The sequence below is a fragment of the Hyla sarda genome, chromosome 7 (assembly GCF_029499605.1).
Source record: "Hyla sarda isolate aHylSar1 chromosome 7, aHylSar1.hap1, whole genome shotgun sequence".
Lineage (NCBI taxonomy): Eukaryota > Metazoa > Chordata > Amphibia > Anura > Hylidae > Hyla > Hyla sarda.
The window spans coordinates 163,279,514-163,293,469 of record NC_079195.1 but is presented as its reverse complement, the minus strand read 5'-3'; the positions used below and the strand labels follow the sequence as shown (position 1 = coordinate 163,293,469).

At 45.9% G+C, this 13,956-nt stretch overlaps 1 protein-coding gene across 1 annotated transcript in view; it reads left to right on the top strand.

Moving 5' to 3' along the window:
* Positions 1 to 302: 302 nt before the first annotated feature.
* PATL1 (PAT1 homolog 1, processing body mRNA decay factor) overlaps positions 303 to 13,956 on the top strand; it is a 169,100-nt gene continuing 155,446 nt past the window's right edge. Inside the window, exon 1 of the mRNA XM_056531170.1 lies at positions 303 to 442. Within this exon, the coding sequence (XP_056387145.1) occupies positions 428 to 442 (15 nt within the window). The 5' untranslated portion in view covers positions 303 to 427. The remainder of the gene's footprint in view (positions 443 to 13,956) is intronic.

Genomic DNA, 13,956 nt, shown 5'->3' with positions numbered 1-13,956 from the left:
TATTAATTTGAGGCACTCTATGAGTATGAGTTAATCTATTTTGTTATAAATAAACATGTAAAATGAGTATTGTGCAAAACTGTGAAATCCCTACACACAAGTAAGGAACAGCAGCTTTGTCATAACTGAAAATTGTCTTGATCAATAAAGTTATAGTCATTGATTTTTTCCAGCAAGACGAGGTTCCGGTTTGCGTCAGACGTAGGTCACCTAAGCAACTGAGCGAGCCCGCTGGTCACGCGCTGCTGGACGTAGTAAGCCGGTGGACGCGCTCGCCCTGAAGCCAATCAGGTATCGAGGAGTTGGGCACGCGCTGAGGTGAGCAGCCTATCAGGAAAAAAGAATAGGAAGAGGAGGGAGAGCGTGAGCGCGCATCGCAGAGAGGGGGTGGAGAGGCCGAGAGTGGGAAAGCGAGGGAGTGAGAGACATGCTACGGTTTCAGGTAAGGTTGGAGGTTGCAGAGGCTTGTGTTTGGATTCTAGTACTTGGTTACGATAAAACAGCATCCTGGCGTTTAAACCACAGATTGAGGGGGAAGGGTTATGTGTTGTGTTCTACTACAAATAGAAAATATACACAACCTCATACCACTAAGGCAAGGCACATAGTATTAGGTACACAGATAGGAGGAAGCATGGCACCTGCTGTAGGACTGGGCACACAGCATTGTTGGTTGGCAACCCTAGCATTAATAGGAAATCCCAGTCCCAAAAACCTTTTTAGAAGTGAGTTAGGGTGCTAGAAAAATAAAAAGCAACTGTATTTACCTCCCCAATCCTCCCATCTTTGCTATGCCAGTGGCTCCCTATCACTGCCCACTACTGGTTCCTGAGCTTTGTCCTCCCTGCATCATCTGTCTGCCTAGCCCAGTGTGTCCCAACCAGGGGGCCTCCATCTGTTGCAAAACTACAACTCCCAGCATGCCTGGACAGCCAAATGCTGTCTAGGCATATTGTGAGTTGTAGTTTTGCAACAGCTGGAGGCACCCTTGTTGGGAAACAGTAGCTTAGCCAGTCATTGACTGTATTGGTGACCAGCCTCATCAGCCTGTGATTGGCTGAGCGGGTAATTCCTGCATGGAGGACACAACAAAGGGACCAGGAAAGAGCATGGGGCAGTAGGGAATGGCACTGGGAGGATTGCAGTGACAGAATCGGGCAAGTGGGTATGATTCCATTTTTATTTGGGCCTGACTTATTTTTATATATATAAAAAAAATCTGGTGCTGAAGTACTTCTTTAACCCTTTGAGGACACATAAGGATAAAACATAAGAAGAAACGTAACAGAGCACTCATGCGGTGACTGTTTCAAGGCTGGAAGGTAGACATCAGAAGATTTCTTCCATCAGCGGGGAGGCGGTAGATGGTACGGGGGGAACCTCAGATACCGGCCACGGACTGTATCACGACCTTTGGCGCTTCGTCAGGCATGTAATAGTTTCCACTGGGGACTTAGTGAATAGTGACATTCCGTAGTGTGAACATAGCCTTAGGGTTTGTTCATGTGGGCGGATTTTACTGTGTCTTTTGGTGCAGGTTTTCTAAACACGTGTTGCTAGAGTACCTGTCACCAAACTAAACTTTTAATATATTGTTCTTTTTAAGACACTTTGCTATTTACTTGCTATTAAAATTCTCAACCTTTGTTTTAATGTGATGGCTTTGTTCTGTTGTTCCCTGCGCAAGTCAAACAGTTTGGTCTCCTTTCTGCCTGGCAGGAGACCAAACTCGGGAAAAGCGTGCAGGGCATGCTGAGGCACAGCTCTCGCAGGCTTCAGTGTTGTTGCACCTGCTGGGGAACGCTCACTTTCTCATGCTGGGAGCTCACACAATGTGAGCAAGGGGAAAGGTATGATACAGAGCTTTTTAAAGCTTGGAAATGGCAGGAGGGGTGTTAGTAGTTAAATGGTAACTCTCATAAAAAAAAAATGTTTTTGCTATTGCACTCCTTATGGTAAATAAAAAATATTTCTAATATACTTTGTTTAAAAAAAAAAATGAAGTTTTCAATGTTTTGTTTGTGCTTAAAAAAGCTCAAGAGCACATTTTCCTCCATCGTATACACAGACTTTGGACCAAAGCCCAAACACAGAAATTGCAGCCTGGAGTGCTGAGGGGTGTGTGTCCAACCAACAGCATATGGCAGTTAAGTGTGAGAGGAGCTATGATTGGATAAGGCTAGACACACACCCCTCAGCACTCCATGCTGCACTTTCTGTGTTTGGACTTTGGTCCAAAGTCTGTGTAGGAGTTGGGGGAAAATGTGCTCTTGAGCTTTTTTTAAGCACAAATAAAACATAGAAAACTTCATTTTTTTTAAACAAAGTAAATTAGAAATATATTTTATTTACCATAAGGAGTGCAATAGCAAAAATGTATTTTAATGAGTTACCATCTAAGGAATATAATCTGAGTTAGTTTAGAAAATATGGTTTGATGACAGGTGCTGTTTACTCCTAAGTCCTTTTTCATGTCAGTTGTTACCAGTGTTTTCCCATTTAATACATGATACCAGCATGTATAAAATGTGTGTGTATAATCTTGAATTTATTAGTGTTGAACCTCATTTGCCACTTCCCAGCCCAAGCCTCCAACCTATACAGATCCATTTGTAACCCTGCACTGTCCTCTATTGTGTTAGGCTGCTTTCACACTATGAAATTCACCCGTTAATAAACATACATTATTATGTATTGTTAACGGATGTTTAATAACGGGTGAAGTAACGGATGCTAACGGCTGAATGACTGTCCAAATAACGGGCATATTAATCCGTTAAGACTCGTTATCCGTCATATACGGACGTTTTAACACCCCTGCCTACAGACTCCCACAGCCAGACTTGTTTCCATGATGGGAGTAGTAGTTCCCCAGCTGCGGGAGTCTGCTGGTGAGATTACATTAGTTTTTGTACTACTTCCCCCATCATGGAACACAGTCTGTTCCATGATGGGGGTTGTAGTACAGGGGCTGAGGGATTGATCGTACTGGGTCTCACTTCTGACACCCGATGCGATCAGAAGTTAAGCAGGGGAGCGGGCGACATTCTCCGCAACCCTGCGATGTACACAATGTATTTTTTACTTTCACTTTTAAATTCCTGGCGGGGAGCCCTGAATGGCCGGTACTGAGGAGCCAAGCAGGGATCCCAGTGGGGTTTTTAAAATGGACAATGTGAGGGGACATATGTATATTAAGTGTTGGGGGGGGGGGGGCATAGAGCGCTATATATCTAGCCCCCCAGCGCATTAATAAAAATATGACCCCCGTCAGCACATTAATAAAAATATGACCCCCGCCAGCGCATAATGTGACCTCGCCGGCGCATTTGTCTTAATTTTCCATTGCAGTGCTATATGTGAATGGTATATCTATCAGAACGCATCAAGCAGTCGCCGGCCAGATGATCCTGATAGATATACTGTTCATTCATAGCGCCGGTGGCTGCATATGTATATAGATGTGCTGGGGGGGGGGGGGGGCAGACATATAGCGTTATCTGCCCCCCACAGCGCTTCTATATACATATGCAGCCGGCGGTGCTATGAATTAATAGTATATCTGTCAGCATCATCGGCCGGGCGGCTGCTGGATGTGCTGCTGCCAGATATCAGATATAGTGCTGCACAAATGCGCTATATGTGACAAGTATATCTGTCAGCAGCGCATCCAGCAGCCGCCCGGCCGATGATGCTGACAGATATACTATTCATTCAAAGAGCAGAGGCTGCATATGTATATAGAAGCGCTGTGGGGGGCAGATAACGCTATATGTCTGCCCCCCAAGCACTTCTATATACATATGCAGCCGCCGGTGCTATGAATGAATAGTACAGTGACTACCCCCCCCCCCCACGACCTACGATGGCCCCGACATACGATCATTTCAACATACGAGTCCTCTCAGAGGCCATAGCATGTTTAAGGCAGCATCAACATACGATGCTTTTGCATGTCGGGGCCATCGCATAAACTGCTGACGATCACTTACCTGTCCTCGGGGCTCTGGCGCGTCCTCTTCAGGATCCTCTGCATCGTCTGCGCTCTCCATCGCCTTCATCATGTCGCTGGGCACGATGTCATATCATCCAATAGGAGTGGCGTGTGTAACGACGTGATTTCGGCGACGGAGAGCGATGATGCCGGGGAAGCAGAGGCCTTGCCGGAGCTTCAGGGATACCCCGGGGACGCAGCGACTGCGATGGAGGGCGACATCCAGGGCAGCGGTGACGGTCCGGAGCGGCGGAGACAGTTGAGTACAACTTCTTCTACCAGTGGTCTTCAACCTGCGGACCTCCAGATGTTGCAGCAGGTTGAAGACCACTGTCCTATACTTCACATTGCACGGATCCCTCAACATAGGCTGGTCCATTTGGAACGGATTACCATCGTATGTTGAGGGACCACTGTATATCTATCAGGATCATCTGGCAGGCGGCTGCTGGATGCGTTCTGATAGAGATACCAATCACATATAGCGCTACAATGAAAAATTAAGACAAATGCGCCGGCGCGGGGTCACATTATGCGCTGGTGGGGGTATAGATGTATACATATGAATGCGCTGGCGGGGGGGTCATATTTTTATTAATGCACTGGCGGGAGGCATATTATAAATGCGCTGGGGGGCTAGATATATAGCGCTCTATGCCCCCCCCCCCCCCCGCAGCGCTATATATCTTGCCCCCCCCCCAACAACACTTTTAATATGCAGATGTCCCCTCTCATTGTCCATTTTAAAAACTGCGCTGGGATCCCTGATTGGCTCCTCAGTACTGGCCATTTAGTGCACCCAGCGGGGAATTTAAAAATGAAAGTAAAAAATACATCGTGATCGCAGGCTTGCGGAGCATGCCGCCCGCTCCCCTGCTTAATGACTTCTGATCGCATCGGGTGTCAGAAGTACATTTACGTACATTTACGTCCTGTGCATAATCGCGGGCATCGGAGCGATGCCCGTGTCATGCGCGGATGATCCCGGCTGCTGATCGCAGCCAGGGAACCGCCGGCAATGGCCGACGCCCGCGATCTCGCGGGCGTCCGCCATTAACCCCTCAGGTGCCGGGATCAATACAGATCCCGGCATCTGCGGCAGTGCGCGATTTCATTCAGAATGCCGCACGGAGGTCCCCTCACCTTCCGGCTCCTGGCGTCTCCTGCTCTGGTCTGAGATCGAGCAGACCAGAGCAGAAGATCGCCGATAACACTGATCTGTTCTATGTCCTATACATAGAACAGATCAGTATTAGCAATCATGGTATTGCTATGAATAGTCCCCTATGGGGACTATTCAAGTGTAAAAAAAAAAAAAAAGTGAAAAATCCCCTCCCCCCAATAAAAAAGTAAAACGTCCGTTTTTTCCTATTTTACCCCCAAAAAGCGTAAAAAATTTTAGACATATTTGGTATCGCCGCGTGCGTAAATGTCCGAACTATTAAAATAAAATGTTAATGATCCCGTACGGTGAACGGCGTGAACGAAAAAAAAGTCCAAAATTGCTACTTTTTTAATACATTTTATTAAAAAAAAATTATAAAAGTTATTACATTTTTTATATGCAAATGTGGTATAAAAAAATTTACAGATCGTGGCGCAAAAAATGAGCCCTCATACCGCCACTTATACGGAAAAATAAAAAAGTTAGAGGTCATCAAAATAAAGGGATTATAAACGTACTAATTTGGTTAAAAAGTTTGATTTTTTTTAAGCACAACAATAATAGAAAAGTATGTAATAATGGGTATCATTTTAATCGTCTTGACCCTTAGAATAAAGAACACGTCATTTTTACCATAAATTGTACGGCGTGAAAACGAAACCTTCCAAAATTAGCAAAATTGCGTTTTTCTTTTTAATTTCCCCACAAAAAGTGTTTTTTGGTTGCGCCATACATTTTATGATATAATGAGTGATGTCATTACAAAGGACAACTGGTCGCGCAAAAAACAAGCCCTCATACTAGTCTGGATGAAAATATAAGAGTTATGATTTTTAGAAGGCGAGGAGGAAAAAATGAAAACGTAAAAAATAAATTGTCTGAGTCCTTAAGGCTAAAATGGGCTGAGTCCTTAAGGGGTTAAGGTGTTATATGCTTTTTTTTTTTTAAATTTTTTTTTTTTAATTTATTGCCCTCTTTCCATTTTTATTCATCCACATTGGTTTTCTTCTGTTCCGGTCTATTTCATTAGCTTCAGTAATGTACCCTTCACATAGGGTATGTACCTTTCTGCTGGTAGGTCAATAAATAAAAATGAGCAGCTTAAAATCTGCAGCAAAATACTCATCTGTTAAGCACCTTTGGTATGTTCACAAGTGCGTATTTAGCTGCAGATTTTTAACCATTGACTTCAATGGGTAGCAAAATCCGCAGAAGAAATTCTGCAGCAAAATATCCCTGTGTGAACGTTCCATGAGGGTACGTCACGTACGTATTTTGCTGCTTAATTACTCATTGACCTACCAGCAGAAAGGTACAGTTTCCCTTTCACCCACTACAGCACACATGGAGAGACCTCAGGACAGGAACAGGAAGTAGAATTTGCAAATAAGGATGGATGCAGCTGCTAATTCCCAGTTCTGTTTCCTGTCCTGCGAAGGAACAAGACAGGTCAGTTCCAGTGAGGATATGTTCTAAGGATGGCGAACTGTGGGGACCACATCGGCATAAGTCCTCTTCATTAAGGCCACTGCAGGAGCCTGGTACGTCCTCGCCCTGCCTGTGTAAGAAAATTCTCTGGCCCCTCTCACTTTCCCTGGGTGGGTTCCATGCTGGGTGGTGCAATACTCCAAAGGTCATCTCCTCCTCTGCTGAACGCTACACATTGGTGGAGGGGCGGGGCTTAATCCACACGAAATAAAAAACAAAAAAAATATGCAAGGAGTCTGCTGGGGGGAAGGTGCGGCTTACTAGTCGCAGATCTGGTAGGGAGGGGTAAGGGGACAGTGTCCCAGCTTCTATATTTCTTGTGTGGTTCTTGTGTGGATCTGATAGCCGGTCCTGTCTTTATAAAGGATTTACTCAAGCAGGGAATGTGTTGTGCAGAAGAAAAAATATATAAATTTAATATAAAGATAGTGGAGGATATGTCTCCGGACTTCACCAGGAGTATGCAGGATGTCATCAGAGAGAAATTAAAGCATGCATGGCGTCCTGGTCTTCTCAACAACCCTGTACTAGCATGCCGATGGAACCTGATCGCCCGTCCTCAGCTGTATTTTCGAATGAGGACACCTATTATATAGTGGAAGAAGGGGAGCTTTATGAGGATACAGGTTCCCCTCAGAAGTGTTATTGGGTAGATCCCTCTTCCCTTTAGAGTTTGTGGAAGGGCTGGTTAACTTAAAGTGGTCAGATCCACTATGAATTTAGATGATTATATAGAGGCCAACAGGGGTGTAGAAATAAAAAAATAAATAAATAAAAAAAACTACTTGTCCAAGGGGCTAAAGTGGAACACAGTCTACTTGTACCTCAAGAAAATCCAATTGTCCTAGTAGATAAAATAATTTCAACCAAAATAGTATGATTCACCCCACTAGGCCACCAGGGATGGTTATAAGATCCCTTTAGACGCTGCTGTCAGCTTTGACAGCGGTGATCTAATGGTGTAATAGCGGCCACGGCGATCGCAGCATGCCAGGCTATTAGCGGCGGGAGAATTGTAGCTAGCTCCTTTTACACCCGAGGCAAGCCCAGAAAATTCACCTTATAAAAAATTTCTCATATGAAGTGACCAAAAATGAGCAATTCTGGACTATTTTTTACATTTACACCATTCACCGTACGGTTTAATTAACATTATATTTTAATAGCCTGGACATTTCCACATGCAGCGATAACACTTATGTTTATTTTTGTACATTTTATTTAAAGAAAATTGGAAACTTTTATTAGGAAAGGGGCTTATTCACATATATGCGCACTTTTTACAATATTTTAATAACTATTTTTCAGTCTTCATAGGGACTTATATATGGAGTCTTTTGATTGAAAAACACTGAACACCGCTGTGTTACTGGGGGGGGGGGGGGGTTCTGCTTCTCCAGTTTATGTGGTCCATTTTATTTACTCTAATTTATGTGTCAGAAAATGCTGGACGTTGCATTTAGTTACTAGATAACTACAACTCCCAGCACGCCCTGATACAGCCTATGGTTCTGTGGGTGTTGCAGCATGTTGCACTGTATAGTAGTACAGTTAAGGTTATTGTGTAACATGCTGGGAGTTGTAGTTTTGGTTTGTCAGCTGCAGAGCCATAGGCTGTGTCGAGGAATAAAGGGAATTACAGTTAGTAACTACAACACCCAGCATGCCCTGATGCAGCCTATGGCTATGCAGCTGACCTGAACCAAAACTACAACTCCCAGCATGTTGCACTCTATAGTTCTACAGTTTTGGTTATGGTGCAACATGCTGGGAGTTGTAGTTTTGGTTCTGGCGGGTTTGCGTGCATCCGTGGGGCTCTTGGTCGGCAGGTGAGTATGAAGGGGCAGGATTCTGGTGGTGCAATTTAGTGCGGGTGGTCAGAAGCCACTAAAAATGAATAAAATTAGATGGCACAACTGGCGGCAGCAGTGTTCTCCATCCCCCCCCCCTTGAGACACGGGCTCTTGGGCACTGCCCTAATGCCCGATGTGACAGTCCGCCCCTATACAAAACATTCATGCATACACATATCATACATGCACCAGCCACTGCCCCCATATCATATATATACACACACACACACACCACTGGTTTCCCCCCCCCCCCCCCATCATACATTACATACACACATCACAGATACATCATGCACACACTCACACCATACATATGCACACATCATACATACACCCACCGCTGCCCACCCCACATCATACATTACATACACACACAGACATCATACATTACACACACATCACACAGACAGACATCATACACACATAAACTCAGACCATACATATACACCTGCCGCTGCCCAGTGCCCCCCCCCATCATACATTGCATACATACACACATCCACTCACACCCTACATATACAACCACCCTTCCTGCCGCCGCCTGCATTCTCGGCCTCCTCACCTGAGCTGGCCATGAGTGGACATCAGAGCTGTAGTCACACCGGCCGGTGTGACTCTCTCCCCTCCCCCTGCTCTGTGTTTTCCCCGTGCAAACTTGCAACCTCCCCGTGGTGGATTAGGTCCTGTGGAAACAGAGCAGGGGGAGGGATAGAGCTGTGTGCGGGGGAGGGGAGGAGCTGTGTACCTAGCTGTGTATCTCCTTTCTCTCACACTGCTGTGTCTAAGTAGAGCTGCGTCCTGCATCCTCCGGGAGGGGTAGCTAAGGGGCGTGGCTTAATTATGTAATGCAAATGTGCGACCTTGGCCTCTGTGGTCAGCTGGGGGCCGCCGCCGCCCCCTACATACACCCTGAGCGCCGGTGTGAGGTGCAGACTTGCATCTGCTCCTGCGCCTCACACCGGCATTAAAGAAAAATAAGGGGTAGTCGGTCTGTCCCTGCTTGCCCGATGCAGGGCTAAATCTATGAACAATTCACCTGCCCGGCACCCGAAACTACTTGTCCCGGGCGTCGGGCAATAGGATTTCCACATCCCTGGGCCAAGTCTGTTCAAGATCGTATGTACGAAGGTTTAGCTCCCAGGTAGCATAAGATGTTTCCTGTGCATGCTGCTCTGTCTTCCTTGATTAAGAAGTGGAAAAAGCAAGAGAAAGTTTGCTGCTGTTCAATCTTTTATCAAGTGTAAATATCCTTTTCAGGAGAAGGACTGTTCCTGTTTGGATAAGTTACCCGAAATTGACCCCCCTGGTGGCTGAAGTTACCAGGAAAACGTCCTTTACTTTTAAAGACACTGGTTCTTTAAAGGACCCAATGGATAGGAAGGCAGATGGGTTCCTTAGGTAGACATGAAAGAAAGCAGCTGGATCATTTTAACTCATTATTGCTACCACATCTATAGCCAGATCCCTGATGGTCTGGATTGATCAGTTGGGAAATCGTATTAAAGATTGCACCCCTAGAGATCAGTTGTTAGCATCCATCCCTACCCTGGAGGTTGTGGTTGATTGATTTTATCGGATGCTTCTGCAGATTCCCTTAAAGGGGAACTCCGGTGGAAAGAAGTAGAAAACAAATGTTTTCAAATCAACTGGTGCCTGAAAGTTAAACAGATTTGTAAATTACTTCTATTAAAAAAATCTTAATCCTTCCAGTATTTATTAGCTGCTGTATAAAACAGAGAAATGTGTGAATTTCTTTCCAGTCTGACAACAGTGTTCTCTGCTGACACCTCTGTCCGTGTCAGAACTGTCCACATTAGAATCATATCCCCATAGAAAACCTCTCCTACTGGACAGTTCCTGACACGGACAGAGGTGTCAGTAGAGAGCACTGTTGTCAGGCTGGAAAGAACTTCACAACTTTCTCTGTAGTATATCTGTAGTATATAGAAGCTGATAAGTACTAGATTTTTAAATAAGTGATCTACAAACCTGTTTAACTTTCTTGCACCAGTTGATTTGAGAAAACTTTTTTTCCACCGGAGTTTTCAGCTTGAACCCTGTGGTTGAAAGATTGGAAAGGTGACGTTGCTTTTAAATTGTTATACTATGTGCGAGTTTTTTTTCTTCTGGTATAGAACTAAACCCGAAGGCGGCCAATAGAATGAAAAGTTTGCCAGCTGTCCCTTCCTTTCCCCATTAGGCCTGATGCAGCCAAATAGTCAGCCCAGCAATGGCAGGAGAGACCCAGTGGGAGGCAGGTTATCCCATTGATATATATGAGTGGGGTAACATATCTGCATGCCATTGGGTTTTGTCCACAATAAAGCAAGGTTTGGTGAAGATATTAACCCTTTAAGGACGCAGGACGTTTGAGTACGTCCTGTGAAATCCCGGCCCCCCGCCGCTAGCTGGAGTGGAGCCGGTGCCCGATGCCTGCTGAAATCGTTCAGCAGGCATCGGGGCATATCGCCCAGGGGGGTCATTATGCTGGACAATTCAGTCCAGCGATCTGCGGCAGATTCCGGGTCAATCGGGTCTCCAGTGACCCGGTGACCCGGAATTACAGGCTGTTCGGGACCGTCTCCGACGGCCCCGAACAGCCAGAGCCTGCAGGGGTGTGGTGGCACTGGTGCCACCTCACGATCGCCCTGATTCGTCGGCCGGATTACCGGCCGACCAATCAGGGCGCCTGCTGCGGGTGTCACTCCCGCAACCCACTCCGCCCCTCTTCCGGAGGACGTGAGCGGGTGCGGGACGTGCACCCCAGGTGCTGGGGACCCCGATCCCCGGCGTCAATGTTGGGATCGGGGCCCCAGGAGCGACGGCGACGACGAGGGGCTGACCTCATGCGGCTGGATCGTTGGAGGTGAGTGACAGCCTCCTGCTGTTGCTTAGCAACAGCTCCCAGCATGCAAAAAGGGCATGCTGGGAGCTGTAGTTATGCAACAGCAGGAGGCAGACCACCACAACTCCCAGCATGCCCTTATGGGCATGCTGGGACTTGTAGTTTTGCAACAGCTGGAGGCACATTTTTTCTATGGAAAAGTGTACCTTCAGCTGTTGTGTAACTACAACTCCCAGCTTGCACCAACAGCTAAAGTGCATGCTGGGAGTTGTAGTAGTGCATCTGCTGGTTGCATAACTACAACTCCCAGCATGCCCGTTGGCTGTCGGTGACTGCTGGGAGTTGTAGTTTTGCAACAGCTGAAGGCACACTGAGTTATGTAGCAAACCAGTGTGTCTCCAGCTGTTGCATAACTACAGTCCCCAGCATCCCCAGCCAAAGTAGTATGCCTCCAGCTGTTGCATAACTACAAGACCCAGCATGCCCTTCCGCTGTCCGTACATGCTGGGGGTTGTAGCTTTTGCAACAGCTGAAGGCACACTTGTTGCAAAACACTGAGTTTGTTACCAAACTCTGTGTTTCACAACCAGTGTGCCTCCAGCTGTTGCAAAACTACAACTCCCAGCATGCACTGATAGACCCTACATGCTGGGAGTTGTAGTTTTGCAACAGCTGAATGTTCCCCCCCCCCCCCCCCCCCCCAATGTGAACGTACAGGGTACACTCACATGGGTGTAGGATTACAGCAAGTATCCGGCTGCAAGTTTGAGCTGCGGCAAATTTTCTGCTGCAGCTCAAACTGCCAGCGAGAAACTACTGTGAACCCCCCGCCCGTGCGACTGTACCCTAAAAACACTACACTAACACACAATAAAAAGTAAAAAACACTACGTATACACATACCCCTATACAACCCCCCTCCCCTCCCCAATAAAAATGAAAAATGTCTGGTACGCCACTGTTTCCAAAACGGAGCCTCCAGCGGTTGCAAAACTACAACTCCCAGCATGCACTGATAGACTGTACATGCTGGGAGTTGTAGTTTTGCAACAGCTGGATGTTCACCCCCCCCCCCATGTGAACGTACAGGGTACACTCACATGGGCGGAGGATTACAGTAAGTATCCAGCTGCAAGTTTGAGCTGCGGCTCAAACTGCCAGCGTGAAACTACTGTGAACCCCCGCCCGTGTGACTGTACCCTAAAAACACTACACTACACTAACACACAATAAAATAAAAAGTAAAAATCACTACATATACACATACCCCTACACAGCCCCCCTCCCCAATAAAAATGAAAAACGTCTGGTACGCCACTGTTTCCAAAACGGAGCCTCCAGCTGTTGCAAAACAACTACTCCCAGTATTGCCAGACAGCCACTGACTGTCCAGGCATGCTGGGAGTTTTACAACAGCTGGAGGCACCCTGTTTGGGAATCACTGGCGTAGAATACCCCTATATCCACCCCTATGCAAGTCCCTAATTTAGGCCTCAAATGCGCATGGCGCTCTCACTTTGGAGCCCTGTCGTATTTCAAGGCAACAGTTTAGGGCCACATATGGGGTATCGCCGTACTCGGGAGAAATTGTGTTACAAATTTTGGGGGGTATTTTCTGCTTTTACCCTTTTTAAAAATGTAACATTTTTGGGAAAAGAGGCATTTTAGGTAAAACAAAAATATTTTTTTTTACATATGCAAAAGTCGTGAAACACCTGTGGGGTATTAAGGTTCACTTAACCCCTTGTTACGTTCCCCGAGGGGTCTAGTTTCCAAAATGGTATGCCATGTGTTTTTTTTTGCTGTCCTGGCACCATAGGGGCTTCCTAAATGCGGCATGCCCCCAGAGCAAAATTTCCTTTAAAAAAGCCAAATGTGACTCCTTCTCTTCTGAGACCTGTAGTGCGCCAGCAGAGCACTTTTCACCACCATATGGGGTGTTTTCTGAATCGGGAGAAATTGGGCTTCAAATTTTGGGGGGTATTTTCTGCTATTACCCTTTTTAAAAATGTAAAACTTTTGGGAAACCAAGCATTTTAGGTAATTTTTTTTTTTTTTTACGTATGCAAAAGTCGTGAATCACCTGTGGGGTATTAAGGTTTACTTTACCCCTTGTTATGTTCCCCGAGGGGTCTAGTTTCCAAAATGGTATGCCATGTGGTTTTTTTTGCTGTTCTGGCACCATAGGGGCTTCCTAAATGTGACATGCCCCCCAAAAACCATTTGTCGCTCCTTCCCTTCTGAGCCCTCTACTGCGCCCGTCGAACAATTAACATAGACATATGAGGTATGTGCTTACTCGAGAGAAATTGGGTTTCAAATACAAGTAAAAATTTTCTCCTTTTTACCCCTTGCAAAAATTCAAAAATTGGGTCTACAAAAACATGCGAGTGTAAAAAATGAAGATTGTGAATTTTCTCCTTCACTTTGCTGCTATTCCTGTGAAACACCTAAAGGGTTAAAACGCTGACTGAATGTCATTTTGAATACTTTGGGGGGTGCAGTTTTTATAATGGGGTCATTTGTGGGGTATTTCTAATATGAAGACCCTTCAAATCCACTTCAAACCTGAACTGGTCCCTGAAAAAAAGCGAGTTTCAAAATTTTGTGA